At 24.6% G+C, this 18036-nt stretch overlaps 1 protein-coding gene across 1 annotated transcript in view; it reads left to right on the forward strand.

Annotated features, from left to right (window-relative positions):
- The window catches only part of LOC114132778 (uncharacterized), a 29570-nt gene extending 12373 nt beyond the window's left edge, over positions 1 to 17197 (forward strand). Inside the window, exons 6-16 of the mRNA XM_027998351.2 lie at positions 5560 to 5732; positions 5877 to 6104; positions 6265 to 6424; positions 6501 to 6644; positions 7190 to 7374; positions 8131 to 8240; positions 9417 to 9608; positions 9758 to 9917; positions 11160 to 11298; positions 11803 to 12170; positions 16229 to 17197. Of these exons, the coding sequence (XP_027854152.2) occupies positions 5560 to 5732; positions 5877 to 6104; positions 6265 to 6424; positions 6501 to 6644; positions 7190 to 7374; positions 8131 to 8240; positions 9417 to 9608; positions 9758 to 9917; positions 11160 to 11298; positions 11803 to 12170; positions 16229 to 16561 (2192 nt within the window). The 3' untranslated portion in view covers positions 16562 to 17197. The remainder of the gene's footprint in view (positions 1 to 5559; positions 5733 to 5876; positions 6105 to 6264; positions 6425 to 6500; positions 6645 to 7189; positions 7375 to 8130; positions 8241 to 9416; positions 9609 to 9757; positions 9918 to 11159; positions 11299 to 11802; positions 12171 to 16228) is intronic.
- The last annotated feature ends 839 nt before the right edge of the window (positions 17198 to 18036 follow it).

The raw sequence follows: 18036 nt of genomic DNA on the forward strand, positions 1-18036 counted from the left end.
AATTATTTTTCAAATACTCGAAAGATAGTTTATTCTTTTCGTAAGACTCAATATCTTATTGAAGTTTAAATTTAGTCAAAGATGGTAATAAAATAGAAAACGTTTGAAAAAAAAATGTATTTGTTATATATACAGTGAAATCCACGCGTAGTCTGGGTGTTTTTTCAGGCAAATAAGTTAAATTTAACTCTATTTTTTTGGCATAGGTTGTGACAAGATATTAAATCGTCATTACATTATGTACACTTGTGCATACTGTGACGTTTCTTCGGACTTCTGTCAATCCCACGGTTTTGTATCCAGGAGAGCATAAAAATCTTACGAAAATCTAGGTTGTTTATTTTTAAAAATTTCCTCTCGGCCTAGTTTACGTTATTTACAAAAAAAAAAAAAACAATATAACCATGACAATGAAAACATTAAGACTCAAAATAAATATAATAAATTTATCATGATTAATATGAACTACGGATATATAAGTGATAGTAAAAATAGTATTTGTATATATATAATTTACATATACATTTATATAAAAATAAGTATGCAAATTTTTTTTTTTGAACTTAACTCTAATAAATTTGTATGTATACTTAATAACTATAGGTACTAATAATTGTGTCATTTGTTTGGTGATTTAAGTTTCATGCGATAAGTGTTTAACAAATACACACATTTATATAAATAAAAAGTAAAAATTTCACATACTTTTCAAAAAAATCAAGAAAAACTAAAAAAAAAAAAAATATATCAGTATATGATTGAAATATTTAAAAAAAAAATATACATAATATTACATAAAAATTGGCATAAAAATACATATTCACAATTTTTTTAAACATACATCTCAAGATTTTTAAAATTAAAATTAAAACTTTTCATCTCAATTAATATAATTATCTATACATATTTAAATTTACTAAATAATTGAACTTAATTTAAATATTTATAACACAAACCTATTCAGGTTGTTTAACGGTACATGGCAACTACTGACTACCGTATTGTAAATTTATAAATTTATATTCATATACCTATCATATAATATTCTATAACCTAAATGATATTTTTGGAAAAAAACAAGATCAGCAAAACTAATAAAAAAATAAATTAGCCATAATATTATAAATGAATTATAAAATATATTTTTTGAAAGAGTAGTTATCATCTCCTTTAAATCGTTTTTCTATGATTAATTATTTAAATAAATTTTAACATATACATTAGTAGTTACATTACAATGACTTGTTACCTTTTCAATTACTATGTAAATTTGAAGCTTATTATACAGCGGAGCAACTATATTCTATATTAGGTATTCGTTTTTTAAAATTTAATTTCTTTTGGCTGCTTAAAAATTTTCTTGGCCTAAAATATTATTTCAGTCCATTCCTGCATACTTTCCCACCTCCTTAAATTTTGTCTATAAAAAAAAAGTGAATTATAATTATCATATACCTATAAATATTTTGTTATGGTTCTAATTAAATGTATTTACGCGTATAAAAATGTTGATAAAAAGTAAAAACTTAACAAAATAAAGTAATTTGAAAAATATTGTTTGAATTATTTTTGACAATATTAAATATATATATATACCTACTAAATACTCTTCACTATACTCTTAATCCATATTTTAACTAATATATTAAAATAAACCATGCCGTGAAAATATTTAGAATTAGAATGTGTACTTATATTAAAATAATATTTGCCTTTTCAATAATACCTAATATAATATAAATAATATAATATATATTATGTAATAACACCTTTTAAAATATTCGAAAATTGAAAAATAAAATTTGTTTTACGTCAGAAATTATTTTTACATGTAAGTTATCATCGTAATATACTAAAGTATGTTTGTATATGTTCTTAAACGCACCAAATTTTATAAACATCAAAATGATTTATGACATCTGAACATCTCCAAACGCCCACCCGCGCAGTTAAACTACTAAAAAATATGCAACAAATAACAATCTTATAACAAACATAACAAAAGAATTTTAAATTATAATATTTTATTCTTATTTGAAGCAAAATCATAATTAATAATATCATCTTTAAGATATTATTGTATATTTACTCTTGTCTTAAAGGGGATATTTTTATTTTATGTATAATATTTATATAATATTAAGCCTCAACTGATTATAAGACAATAATTACACACAATCACGTCCGCATCGTTAATAAAAAGAGGGAATAGTATACAGATAATTTAAGTTACCTAGTCTAATGAATTGGCAAAAAACTGTTATATAATAATTAATACCTACAGAAGAAAACTTTATATCCCAATAAATTAAAATATAATTATAATACTTGAAATCATAGATGTATTATACATCTAATACAGTCATACGCCGATCGACAAATTTAATGATTTATAAATCAAATATTTTGATCATTATAGGTACATTAAAAACAAAATTATTCGTATGTTGATATAGATATATTTATTGTAAAACACAAATTTCTTTTAATCGGCTAAAAAATGTTTTTATGACATTTAAACATTTTTTATGCAAAGCATATTTAGCAACCAATTTATTACTTATATTAGAGGACAAAAATTGTTGTAGAAAACCATACGTTTTATACTATTTTTGTTGTTTTTGTAAATCGTGATAATTCCTACGAACAGTAGGAACATAATATGTATTAGTGAATAATGCTCGACAAATATATCATTGCTGTTGTTATTTTATTTTGTTTGTTTTTCTGCTAGTGATTATACCTATTAATAAACTATTTTTTTTTTATTCTACATCATTTTATTTCTGTCTGTTGTGTGTATAATGTCGTTAGCATGCTTGTGTGGTCATCGTTTCCTATACATTTTAATATACTGGTATACTCCGTAATATTAATTTATTATACCAACAGTTAACAGTAATATATTTAATGGCATTTGTTTTATATTTTTTATGTTTGGGGTTAGATTAGATTATAAACATAAAACAACTATATGTTTTTTCGTTTTGCAGCAAATAACAGTATTTTGTTGTTTCATTTAATATTTTAATTTTTATAAACGATATAACATACTTAACTAATGTTTTGAATGCATAAATGACTGTAAAAATTAATTTTAAAATATTTAATCAGATTATGCATTTTACTATTAAACGAATTCTACGAAATATTAAAATACTCGGTCTATAATCTTCTGCATATTTTTCAAAATAACAAGCAACCCCTTTTTATTTTCAAATAACAATAAAGACTTAAATGAAATCGTACTTTGTTCAAACCCTAGTATAGATATTTAACGTAAAATCATCAATCGATATGAGAGACAGATGCCACCACCTTACATTTAACAATAGTTACCATTTCAGTTCAATTTCTATAAATTTATAAAAATAAAATAATGTATCTGTAAAAAAAACACAATCAACCAAACAGCTCCCAATTGTCTCACTTTAAATATTAAGCATTAAACGGTCTCAGCTCTATGAAATTGAAAAAAATAACGCCATGGTGCGCGCCAGTTAGATTTGACTATTTTGACGTTTTGACTTATGTATTGACATGCTTAGAGTATAGAAATGTCATTAGGTATCTCGGTATCCGACTATAATGTGTAGATAATTTCAAAACATTTGGATACTGCCAGATTATTTGGTCTACGATATTGCCTTATTATTTATTTATATTTACTTTTTTTGCTTGTTTAGTAGGTATGCTAAATGTTATAAGTAAATAATTAAAAATCAAAAATGTATAAATTAAATTTGTTTTAAATATATTTTTATACATACATCTTTTAATTGGAAAATGAATAATTACAATTTTTCAAATGTTTACACATGTGTTGTGATGAACGTACATTAAAATTATTATTTTTTAATCGTTCAGTTTTATATACATTATTTGTTCACAATTTATAAATACTTTTTATGATTTTTTGTTTGTAAACAAAAACAAAAAGTTCTCATTTTAATTTTTAACATTGTTCACGACTTAGATTTACCAAAGTCCCGAATAACGTTTTTAAAATCAAATTTTTACGAACATAATTATGATAATATTTAATGAGGTGTTAAATAATTAAAAGTTGGCTGTTGTACGGTGTATATATAATTATATGTATTTTTATTTTTTCTGTTCTCTACTTAATTGATATTTAACTCTAAATAATTTGTACTATAACATCAATTTATTTTTAGAAAGTTTTTTAATTCACATCTTTTAATATCATTATTTACATTGAAGGTAAATAAACCAAATAATTAATTGAATTTATATATATTAATAATAATTTATTATTTAAATTTAAAATATACTGAATTATAAATAATATTTATTTTCAAATCTTAGAAGATGATTGGTTTTATAAATCCATAATCTACCTATATATTAAATGTTGTTCTAAAACACTGTATTATTATAATATAAGTGTTGAAACATATCTATTGTCATTATTTTACTAATTAAGAAACAATATTATGTTCTATTTTTATTTTCATAAAATATGTATTTTTTGGTGGACCTTGCATGGTTTTTTTTTATCACTAGAAGTATACAATATTAATTTTAATAATGAAATATTTGATGTAAATTGTCTGTAGTTTGTATGCAATTTTGTAGTAGGCGAAAAAATTAAATTTAGTTCCACAGTTTTGTTAAATTATCACAAAACATAGTAGGTATAGTGTAATAAGTAGGTATACAAGATAATTATTATTTTTAATTATAACTAACAAATTCTTATGTTTTCTATGGTACTATGGTAAGAATAATATGTATTCATTTCATGAATAAATGACTATTTTTAAATAAATATGTTATTTTAAGACCAGCAATTTTAAATACCAAATGTATATTTAAGTACCTACTACATAATAGTTGTATAAAATTGTAATTTATCTCGAAATTTTCAAATAAAAATGTTTTATGTAAATAATATTCTTATAGTTACAAATAACTACGAAATTATTGTTATATTTAATTATGTAATACAATATATTTATAATTAGACATATACATTTTAACACAATTTGTAGTTTTAGTTTTTAGACTTTTTGTTTTAATACTATAAGTATAGTTAGAGTAACTCATGAATTATGCATTGATAAATTCAATTATAGCTAATTAATACAATTTTGATTAATTGAATTAAAACTATTATCCATTTTAGAATTATATTTAGAACCAATTTCTTAGGTTTAATAATAAAAAAATAATGTACTAAATTATATTCTTCATAAAATTAAAAAAAGACTTGATTTTCATAAAGTACTATTAATAGAATATAGGTAGGTATAACATGTCATAACTGCGCTACTATAATTTTTATTATAACATTTTTAGTGCAGAATATTAAAACTGTATATTATTTTACCACGAAAGAAAGTACAATATATTATAGTCTTATGAGTATAGCATAAACACCTATATAATTAAGTAAAAATTATACTATTTTGAAATTCGATTTCGTTAAAAACTGAAGAATAAAATTTGCGATTGTAAAAAATAAATGTAAACATCCTAAGGTAAATTTTTATTTCAAAATCGATGTTTATAATCGATATTATGTATTATTTTTAGAAAATCTTTATCCACATACAATATTTGGAGTGTCGTTAAACGATTGCTTAGAACAAGAGCGGTCATCAAGATCTCATCTAAAGGTTCCAACTGAGGCTCAATATGTGCCGAAATCTCCACGTGGAAGAAGCAGTTTTTCAAGTTACATTGAAGTTCCCAAAGATTCTAGTGAGGTAAACTTATATAATTAACTAAACCGTCCTTACCTTATATGGAATTAAAAAATATAGCTTAAATTTATTAATTTTTTTTTTCGTATTGAGTTCATAAATAATTATATGTAATTTTATTTTACACAATACATATTTTCTTTCTAGCGATCACATTCCTGTGACTCTACATCAAGCACACCTGTCAGTGAGTTAATTAAGACTTTCACAAGTTCTAGTTCAGATATTTTATCTGATGATAATGATAGTGACATTAAATCAAGTAAAAATGGAGTTCCTAGTTTTGTCACTTCATGTCTAAACTACTTAGAAACATATGGGCTTCACAAAGTTGGAGTATTCCGAATAAGCAGTTCGAAAAAACGTTTAAGACAGGTATAAATATAAAATATTTTACTTTTAAAAATTATGGTATAGACCGGTTTATCAATTATTATTAACTCATTTTGTGAAAACAATTGAATGAACTACTATTTAACTTTTTTGAAGGAATATAATGTAAAATAAATTAATGTAATAAAAAATGTTCTTAAAGCTTCGAGAAGATTTTGATCACGGAAAAACGTTAGAAGAAACATTATCAAAAAATGAAGATCACGTACACGATGTAGCTACTTTATTAAAAGAATATTTTAGGGCATTACCTGATGCATTACTTTGTAATGATCTTTATCAATGTTTCATACAAACTCAAAGTACGCATAATCGTATAAATAAATATTTATATACTTTTAACGAATATAATATCATAACCAGTAATTTTTTTTTTAGAAATACGTAATAGGCATTTGCAACTAGATGCAATAAAACATCTTATACAATTATTACCTGTAGCAAATCGTAATACACTCTACGCACTACTTATGTTTTTGAGTAATATGGCAAAGTTTTCAGAAGATTCAAAAAACTCAAATGGTAAGAGTTAAATATTATTGTCATTAATTATTATCTATCCAAAACAATAATACACTTTTTTAATAAACTATGTATAGCAATATATATATACAACTCAATAAGTACAATAAGTACATACTTAATTTCGCTATGATATTTACATTTACTATAACTTTTAACAACAATATTTCCTGGCGAAAATAATGTATTTAACTATTGTAGATATTTATAAGAGGCATTCAATTTCAACAATTTTAAAAGTCGATAATACATTAACTGGAGTTTCAACTAAACTATAACTGAAGTAATTTATGGTTTTTTTTTTTGTATTCAATATATGTATCCAACATTATCGATTACCTATTTTTAGAAATGTAAAATATTGAACTTAAACAACTAAAAATAAATGCTTTCAATATACTGTACGAGTATATCTTATAATTACGAATTTCAAATTGTTCAGTTTTAATTATTAATCCGACCAATTATTTATTCAGAGATTTGTATATTATAATAATGAAAATTTTTATAAGATTTTACTTTTAACAAGATTGACATTGTTTTAGGTCATTTAGTAGAAGGTAATAAAATGGATGCAAGTAATTTAGCTACACTATTTGCACCAAATATCCTTCATAAGCCTATTAAAGAACTTAGTCCCAATGATTTAAGCGAAGAAATGACGATGGAAAGAAGATTAGCTATTGACGTAGTTACAGCTCTAATTGTAAATTACGAATATTTATTTAAGGTACAGTTAAATATATATTATATATATATATATTATTATATTAATTATAATCAAATTTTCTAAGATAATTTAACGATAAAATTAGATGAATTATAATATTCACTTTAACTGTGTCTACATTTAATTAAAATACGTTTACTATTAAAAATATATATACCTATATTATACTTCATATTAATTTAATTATAATACTGACGTAATTATATAATACGTATTTATACGTTACAAATAATATACATAGATAAAATATGTACCTAATATTTTATTACTAATAAGTAGGTACTGCAATAGTATAATTAAATACGTCTTAAAATATTTATTATTAGGTGAAATTACTATGCCATTGAATATTTATTTAAAAATTCAATATAAAACTAATAAAACATATTAAAAGTTTAGTAGTATAACCAATTATTGTATTATACATTTTCAGCTATCACTTTCTTTTTATACATTAAATACTCATTTAAATAATCGATACTTTCTCAATTTTCAATAAAATAAATATTTAATTGTAAATACCAAATTCAAATTTCAAAATACTAAAAATTACATTAACAAACATTGGGAAGTATTAGAGACTATATTCTATAAATTTGAATGTGTTTAAGTTATTAAGTAAAAACTATACAATATTAATACGGTCCATATACTTGTAACTATTGTAATGTGTATTTAAAACAGAAATTACAAATCCTAGCTAATGTTGGGTAATAATTGACACATATTATTTACTTGAATAAAATGTTTTTTAAGGTACCAGCTGACCTCCTCGATGAAGTATATGTTCATATGCTAGATACAAACCCTGAAGGTCTAGACAATGTGATGAGATTACGATTTTCGAACGTCGAGAAAACTATCCAGTAATTTTAATACTGTTGTGTGCGTTATTGTTTAAGATACTAAAAAAAAAAAAAAAAATAAGTAATTTGAACAGTAAAATTTAATTTTTGTTTATATTTTTAAAATGTTTTATTTATTTTAAGTTATATTGCTCATTAGTTGATGCGTTCATTAAACGTGTATATTATGTTTCATGTAGGTATAAATACTGACACTGATACTAATCTGATTTGACGATCGATAAAAATTATAAGTGAGAAAAAATTAAACAGATGTGAAGTAGAATAAATTTTAAAATCTAACAATCTGTTTTTAAATAGTTTGTATTATAGGAAATCTATCATATTCAGTCAGTGGTACCAAATTATTTTTCGACAATCATTTAACACTACTCGTAATTTTATTTTTTAAAGCATCAAGACCTACACAACTAATTTAACTTATAATTAATAAGAATAACCATCAATTTATAGTAAATTAACAGTATTGTATACTGTTTATATAAACTAATATAACCAATAGGTACCTACTTACTCATCTAAAAATTAACGCGGTTTGGTGCCACTGTTCAGAGTACACGTATTACTTAAAAAAGTTTTATTACTAATTTTAATAAATTACTTAAACTAAGATTAAATTTGAAATAATATTGTGTTAAAATTAAGAAGTGTTTTTCTTTATTACGCACTACAAGTTTGGTATTCTTACAGATCAATTTACTTATAATTTAAGTAAAATAACATTCGTTTCAAAATTAATAAAAATACATCCGTCTAGGTAGTGATTTTTATAATTAACGATTTATCACAATATTAACGTAAATTAAAAAAATAACAAAATAATTTTTATTCTTTATAATTAGCAGAAGTATAAAATATATAATCTTTATTACAATAAGTAATAATGATATAGCGACAGTGCCACAATAAGTGGAATTTAAACATAAAGTTTGCTACTTTAATTAACTTTCATTAACATTTAATACTAACATTTAGCATTCATTTAAAAATAGACCAACCGTTTCACGGTGATCTGAATTATTTTAAGCGGTAAAAGTTATGATATTTTTTTATTATTACTTTTACTACAACGTTAAATTTTAAAACACCGTGGAATGTATGTCTTTAAATCTTGTGTTAAACATATGTAGTTATGACGTTTAATCACATATCATTTGCATTTATTTTTCTTGTTAGAAATGGATCCACTCAAGAGTCAAAAGAAACTTTGTTAAACGTACAAGATAAAATTGGAGCAAATGTTTCTCCAGAATTAGAGTCAACTAAACATTTGGAGAATCAAGAAAAAAAAATTTGGACAAGAGGTGAATTCACACACCAAAATTCTGGAATAGGCGGATCGGATGATAATGACGATTATAGATATAAGTACGCATTATCATAAACAAAATTATAGTTATTTCACCGATATTATGTACTTCTAAAAAGTCTCTATCTTTTAAATATTTCTGTGTTTTTGTAGTTTTTTAAGTCGTGTTTTATTTTTATTTTTATTATTATATTACATGTTATTTCAGGCCTAGAGATCGAGAAACCAGAAGAAGCCGGAGCAAAGGAGTGACAGCTTTTTTCCCGGACGACGTTGAAGCGTTTACTTATCCAGTATTTGAACGCATGCAAATGGGTAAAAAGCCTGACAAAATATCGAGTGATCAAGTACATGCCAACGGAAACCAAGTAAGTTGTAATAAAATTAATAGAAATTTAAATATTAAGATTATTTATAACCTCTAATAAAACATATCGTCTAGTATTTTGATTAATGAACTCAACAGTCAGCCGTACGTTTTAGCAGCTATATATATATATAATTAAGCTACTATATTACTTAAGAATGTGTCAAAATAAGTTCAATTAATTTAAACGGAATAATTTAACGAAACGTGAAACAAAACTAAAATGAAATATGGTCAGAATACTGAGTTCAGCCACTTGTCTTATTTCGCCCACATCAAATATTGTATCTATAAACTTTCTTTATAGCACTAATTCTGCCCTAAAAAAAATATTTAACAAGATAATTTTTTTAGCAAAATAAAATATATAATAATTGATAATTATTTATTTAAATTACATAATGTATAATGTATTAGTTGTATTTAGGTACATTCAACATTGTAAATATACCAAATAATGTATCAAATTGCCCGATCCATGCATACTTTACTCGATATTTTTGAACAAATAATTATTTATTACGTTATTATTTTCCCCAAGCTAGGTAATACGTTTCTTGGCCAAAGTATACTTTTCTCAAAATAACTTGTAAGTTAAATTATGAAGAAAAAAAATTATAACCTTGTCAAAATAATTTTAAAACTCATAAATTGAATAATTTTTTGATATATTGTTATTACATATATATTTATATATTTAATTTGGAATATTGTGCCTACATTACTAGTTATTACTGCAATCATATACGTAACTTGTACAAGTTTTTAGTAGTTATAGAATATAGTACCTACTATTTGTGTTGTGCAGTCATGTATAATTTAGAGTGCTGTATTAGTTTCTACAGTATTTAAATTAAATTGAAATCTAAGACCAATATTAAATGTATGTATTGACTTATTATCTACATGTTTAACTAAAACTTAATACAATAAATATGATTTTATTAAAGTAAAATACCGTTGTACTCCTTGTAGTTATTACATTACCGTGTAAGACAGGGTGATTCTATACAGTTCGGGACTCCAAGTATAATGTATAATTTTTCCTATTTTGCTATAATATCTGGGAAATTTACATTGTACACCCGATGGTCCACTTTTCCCGTAACACATATATATAGAATATAGATACATATACACATAGGTAAAATAAGACATTCAGATTTAGTAGAGAATGCTAATTGAATATTTTTTTGTTCTTTAAAAAATTTCAATATTCATTCAATTATTGATTTTGATTTAGGTAAATGATTATGACGGCGTTATAACTGCCAGTTTAATGATACCAGTGCCTATTAAACAACTACCTAATTCTTCATATCCATTGAATGTAGAAGACACCGATATACCATTTATTGAAGACGAGAGCAGACAAACTAATAGTAAGTTATTTATTTTGTTGTTATATAATAACTGCATTATCGTATTCATTTAATACAAAATATACAACCAATTTAGAGTAGCTAATCGTTTAAACATTAATTTCATTTCGTGCCACCGATATGATCATCTAAATAACTTTTTATATTCAATTTAAGAAGCTGACATTAAATAAAAATAAAAACATATTAATTTAAAGCAAACGCAAACAACTAAGAAGCTATTGAATACAATATCATTTAAAAATCTATGAATAATTTTAAGGTTTTTTTTTTTTTGTTATATATCTCTTAGAAAATGAAATGAATAACATTCACTATATTAATAATTAATTCATAGTCAATTTAATCATTCATCAATATATTAAAATTATAATTACCATCAGCTGTTCAAAATCTCTACGTCAATGTGTATTTTTTAATTTTATGTATTATTATAATTATTATCTCATATTTTTAGTCAATAAAATTGAGGGATAATGAAATATTAAGATTATAACATTTTAGGTTCTACGGCAAATTATCATCGTATGTTAGCTACGGTATCTTCAGATAGTAGTTCCATATCCAGTCCACCGACATCACCTGATAATATCTCTGGAACAACATATACTCCAGATTATTATAACAAAAAAAGTATAAAATCTGACCAAAGAAATATGCAATCCATTAAAGACTTATCGAAGGATGTGGATTCTGATCACTATAAAGCTGAAAAAAAAGGAAAAGAGAAGGATATAAAATTTTATCAGAAAATATTATCCAGCACAGGTCTGGATAGACTGTCAAAAAGTGCTAGTTCAACTGGTGTTCCTAAGACTTCTGTATACAAAGAAAAGTTAAAACACGGACCCGACGACATGACTTTATCTCCAGTAAGTATTAAAACCTTATAAAATACATACATAGTTCCCGAGTGTGAATTTAATAGCTATTATTAGTTTGAATTTTAATTTTTTATGAACTTTTTTTCCCCGGAATACTACACATTCTAGAGCTATAAAAAAATGTACTTCAGGAGTTGTATATAATTGCAGTATTGGCGTAACTTGGTCATTGTTACGAAGGAGAGGAAAGAAATTTTTTTATGTCAGTGGTATACAGATTAGATTTATTAAATCTATAGTATACCGTTATATCATCTGAGCTTAATGTTAGGTATATTAGAAACATAATAACACTAATATAGATACCTATTATATAGAACTATACAAACGGTCACTTAGTATTGTCTATTGTTTGATTTGTACACCACGGATACTTTGTACGTGAACAATAAATGGGCAATAATTGATTGCGAACACTGTACGCCGTACGGTAAAAATAAGTCGGGAAATATATTATTCTACAAGATGGCATAAGATTAAATTGTTCAAAACTTTATTAATCAGCGAACGACCGAAATTTTGATCGACATTAATACGAAATTGACATTTAATATTAAAACAAACACTATGCATCAAATCCCGAAATTAAATCCAAAAATGTTCAATAATAGTTATAAATATATCATTTTAAAAGTAAATAATTCGATTATTCATTGAAAGTGTTCAAAATTGATTCATAACGTACATATTGAATGCGTTACTAGCTAGCAAAAATCGTAATAAAATACCTATAATATTAATAAACGAAAAATATGACTTCTACAAAATATTTACTTATGACCAGACAGTTAGATCCAAACCCGCAGATTTACAACTACGACATCGAATGTTTCAAAAATTCACAAAGCCTGTACACAGCACGAAAATAAAACTATAATTAAATTAATTTAATTTGAAAGTTTATACACAACTTACAATTGATTACACGAACTCGTCATTTTTAAAAACCAATATTTTTAAGTAGGTATTATAAATTACTAAAATGTATGGTACATTTTTTTTTTATCTGAAATAGTACAAACTGTCCCCAATTTTCATCTTTTCTATGTGACCGTACAAAGTATCATATAACCAAAACCCAGTGATGTTATTTGATGAAGTAACTTCTATAAAAACCAACTGCTTATTACTAATCTGATTTTTAATATTTTTAATAATTATAATAAGAACAATATTTTCAAATATTTTGATGTTTTATACCATTAAGAAGACGCCACGTTTACATGTGTTGACTTCGTCTGATAAACATACAGTATGACAAATTTTCGTTCAGTAAAACCGATTTTGTATGTTTAACATAAATATTAGAGTAAAATGACCTATCGTCAAACTTAAAGGTACAAACATTATTTGTGCTTTTGTCAGTTTTTACAATACTTTCATTTTTAAGTGAATTTAGAATTATGACCGTTTTCAAGTATTTGGCTGGTTACACTTATGGAATATCCGTGTGGACGTTCCGCGGCGGAATAGTCGCGATATGTAGCGATTTTATTTTTCTGTGCGGAAATTCCACTGTAATATTTTATATACCTACCTACTCATAACTCTCTATAAATGCCGTAAAAACCCGACAAAATAACACAGATAATGTTCTTACATGTTTGAAATTAGATTATTCTACTGAACGAAAATTTTCCTACTTTTACGTTTGTAAGACGGAGACAACATATATCTTTTTTCAAAATAAAACCAACCACGTTTAATATATATTATATTTTTATTATTTTTTTATATATATTATCCATTTTATAAAACGAAGACCCTTATTTTATACTTTATATAATGTTTTAATTAATTACATCATTTTCACCATATAAATAACTTTTATGTGAAATCGAAATAATAACATTGATACGATTACACTAATCTAATATTGCAAGTTACTTTCTTAATAGTGATTTTAATATACCTACCGCGTATATACTGCTCAAGCTGTACTTAACAAAAACGCCGTAAGTCAAAAAAAAAAAAAAAAATGAGGTAATAACAAATAAATAATTGTAAAATTCAGCTTGTGTATAGATGAATATGCCGTATGTCTGAAATATTACACCAAAAGTATAATATAAGCCAGCGCTTCTCTACGCGAATATAATATAAAGGTTGAGAACCACTGATATAAGCAATAATCAAATGACTAAAACGTCGTAAATCGTAGAAAAATTCGTGGGCACTAGGTAATAACGCTGTAAATTCACTATACTAAGCACTAACCACTAACGCCGTTAATATTGTTGAAGATACGGCATTTTATCTCATTTTAATAATATCAAATTATTATAATAATAATATGATATTGTAAATATTGTACACCTGTTATCAATCACAATTATTGTACCAATGTTTAATATTTTTTATATTATTGAACTATGTAAAGCACAATGAAAAAAAGACTTGTTAAAATTATATTAAATTTTTAACAATTGTCTGTTAAATATATTTATTTATTGCTTTGTATGGTGATCATTATATATCTTATACGCCTATATTTTAATTTTTGCTTTAAATGTAAAAGTAGTATTTTGATTTTAATTTACAATAAAAACATAATTAAACTTAATTACGTTTTAATTTTAAATAACATAAAAGATAAAACAATAGTTTTTTTTAAATACAAGGCATGATTGTAATAATTTTATTTTTATAGCCTTTTGTATCTATACTTTATTTTCTAATACTTTAACTACTATTTAAATCATTACTTTGAATACTAAAATATTTTCAATCATCAATTGAACCTCATTTTGTGGGTAGGTTTTAGTTTATCTATGTAATAAATAAAAAATGCATTCATTCATTCATTTTTCATAAAAATTTAAAAAAGAAACTAATTCCAATTTATACAAAATATTTATTATTGAACCATTTATAATAATGATCACTTGTATAATACGTAAATTGAGAGAACGTACTGGCATTTTACAAAAATAAAAATAATTTAAAACTTTTCCAAATTACCGTGGTTGTATCATGCTCGTAAAATAATTGATACGATTGTGATGTGATCGATAACAGTTGTACAGTATAGGTACAATACAATTTCATAATAATATTAAAATAATTATTTAGAGTATTACCTAAAATTTAAAAATATTAGATTCTTGTAATCATGACAATTTTATTATTGTTTGGATTTCACTAAAAGTAATCTATGTATATGAACACGATGTAATAAAATTTAAAATATTATAAAATATATTTTCATTTCCTGAAATGGATAAAATATAATGTTTATAAATTAACCTAAGTTCGACTACAGTGTATTCTTAACCTTTTTTAGTTCAGCGCCCCCTTTATCGTAATAACTAATTGCTAACGCCCCCCCCCCTCGTGCAAAATCAAATTTTCTTCTTATGAATATATATATATATTATATATTTGTATATTTATTTATTCATCAGTATATTATAACATTATTAATTAAACTATTAAAGTAAAAACTCTTATTTTTAGAGATAATCATAAACTGTTCTATTGTCACAGAGCCTAATGAAACCGATTTCAATATAAGTTTAATTTTTGTTATGAAGGGAGGGCAAGTAATACATTCGTTGTCTCACTAAAAAAATACATCCAAAACCGCCACTGATGCCGTATGGCGTATGCCGTTGCATAACGTACGCAATTGTCGCAATTACAACTATTCTGATTTCACGTTCAATTATTTGTAATGTTGTTATATAATAATAATAATTGTATTATTTTTCATCTCCGAGTTTGAAAAAGCTCACCGCTCCCTCAACGCCCCCTTCAAAACTATCGCCCTCCAGAGAGACCGAAATGCCACCAAGGGGGCGGCCCCGTTAAGAACCACTGGACTACACGATGTCGTCGTAGTTTATGAAATAGATACCATAAGTATAAGTTATTAAAATATAGTTTAACTTTTTTCTACAGTTAATCGTTTAAAAAATGTATTTAGTTTTTTTTAAATAAAAATCTAAAATATAATTAAAACTCTATTTATTTTAGCACATAATTTCTAATGTTTGCCCCCCCCCCCCAATCCAAAATAAAAACGCTGTGTGTTCGTATTTTTACAGGAACCCGTGAAAATATGCTCTAGTATAACAAACATAGGCGGTGCGGTCCTGCGGTCCAAGACCGCCGACATTGAACACATACTACGAAAACAGGCGGCTCTGAAGCCCAGAAAAGTCAGTCAATCGTCAGAACCGTCGGCGGGCCACGAGAAACCCAAACGGAAGACATCGGCTGAAGCCACGAGACATCCGCTGAGGATAGAACCTGATCCAAACGTGGGCGAGAGGCTGGCCGGATGTTCGTCTTACCGGTCCCCGTCACCCACAAGAAACGTCTGGAGACGGAAGGACGTCATATCCAGCATGCCCAAGCACAAAAAACCGTACAATTGAATACACTGTCGTATTATAATAATTTCATATATACATATACCGACAAAGTCACATTATAAAAATATTATATAATTAAGTATGTAAATATATAATGCCGTTTATATACGGTTATATTATTATTTTACTATCACACGATTCGCTTTTCCGTTTTCGTTTTAGTACAAATACAAAATGAAAATATATGTAAATAAAATAAAAATACTGTAATCACTTTAAAAAGAAGTCTTAATCATATACATATTTGTATTTGTGCTTACTAATTATTATACTTTTTATACTTTTTAATTTTATTGTCTTACTTTTTTTTTCAATATTTTATTTAAATATTTTTTATAATTTCATCTTATTAAAGAAAAAAAAAACCATTAAGACTCGAGTCTTTTGAACACATTAATCTTGATGTATGAATGCTATCGATTACATGATTATTAATTTATTATTATTATTGTTATTATTATTATTATTACTATAATTATCATTATTATTATTAGTATTATATTAATTATTATTTATTTTTTTTTATTATTATTATTTTTTTTTTTTAAGCAGTAAAACGAAACATTGTATTTCGCTTTATAATAATAGATGTGCATTCACGGATAAAACATATTATTATATTACATATCTTCTGATTTAGGTTTCATTTAGTTATTTAAAACCGTATTAAACATATAGGTACCTCTACCAGCTCTACCTATCTAAATAAAACTTCAAACACCAAACACTTTATTTAAAATAATAATTTTATGTTCATCTACTTCATTTGTATATCAACCAATTAATACTAAATAAAATCTTCTAAGCCTAAACCTTCATTAACACAGTATACCTATACATAGTGAAGACAAAAAATTGCAAATTGCAATTTCATATCACGTATTCAAAATCCTATAAATATTAGTTATAAATCAGAATCAAGTGAAGTAGAAAAATTTAAATGAAAATTAATTTTGTACAAAATTGCAAATTTTAGAGTCCATGCATTAAAATATAAAACCTACACATATTAAATAGTGATTTGTATTTCATCAAAATGTACGATTTTGTATCATTACTGTTATTATTTGTATCTAATTTTTGTTACTTAATCATTATCTTTGAACTTGACCTTTAATATAATCTAATACGATGTAATAAAGATAACGAAGACGTGACAGCCATGATAATACCTACAGCCGATAGACGGTCGGAAATCATAGTACCTTATATTATAGTCTACCACCACAACTGTAGGAAAAATACTTAAAAACGTACATGATAGTAAATTTTAAATGTTTTAGAGCAGAGTACTTATAACTTTAAAAAAAAACACTAGATATCCAAACACTATGTACTTAAAACAAAGATATATGGTTTAAAAACGTGTAAATCAATTTTAGGTTTAATCAATAAAACAAAGAGAGTTTAAAATAAGAAAATACAACTAGGTACTTATAATTAAAATATTTTTCATCCTATTTCAAAATAAATAACAA

Source organism: Aphis gossypii, chromosome X (assembly GCF_020184175.1).
Source record: "Aphis gossypii isolate Hap1 chromosome X, ASM2018417v2, whole genome shotgun sequence".
In the NCBI taxonomy this organism is placed as follows: domain Eukaryota; kingdom Metazoa; phylum Arthropoda; class Insecta; order Hemiptera; family Aphididae; genus Aphis; species Aphis gossypii.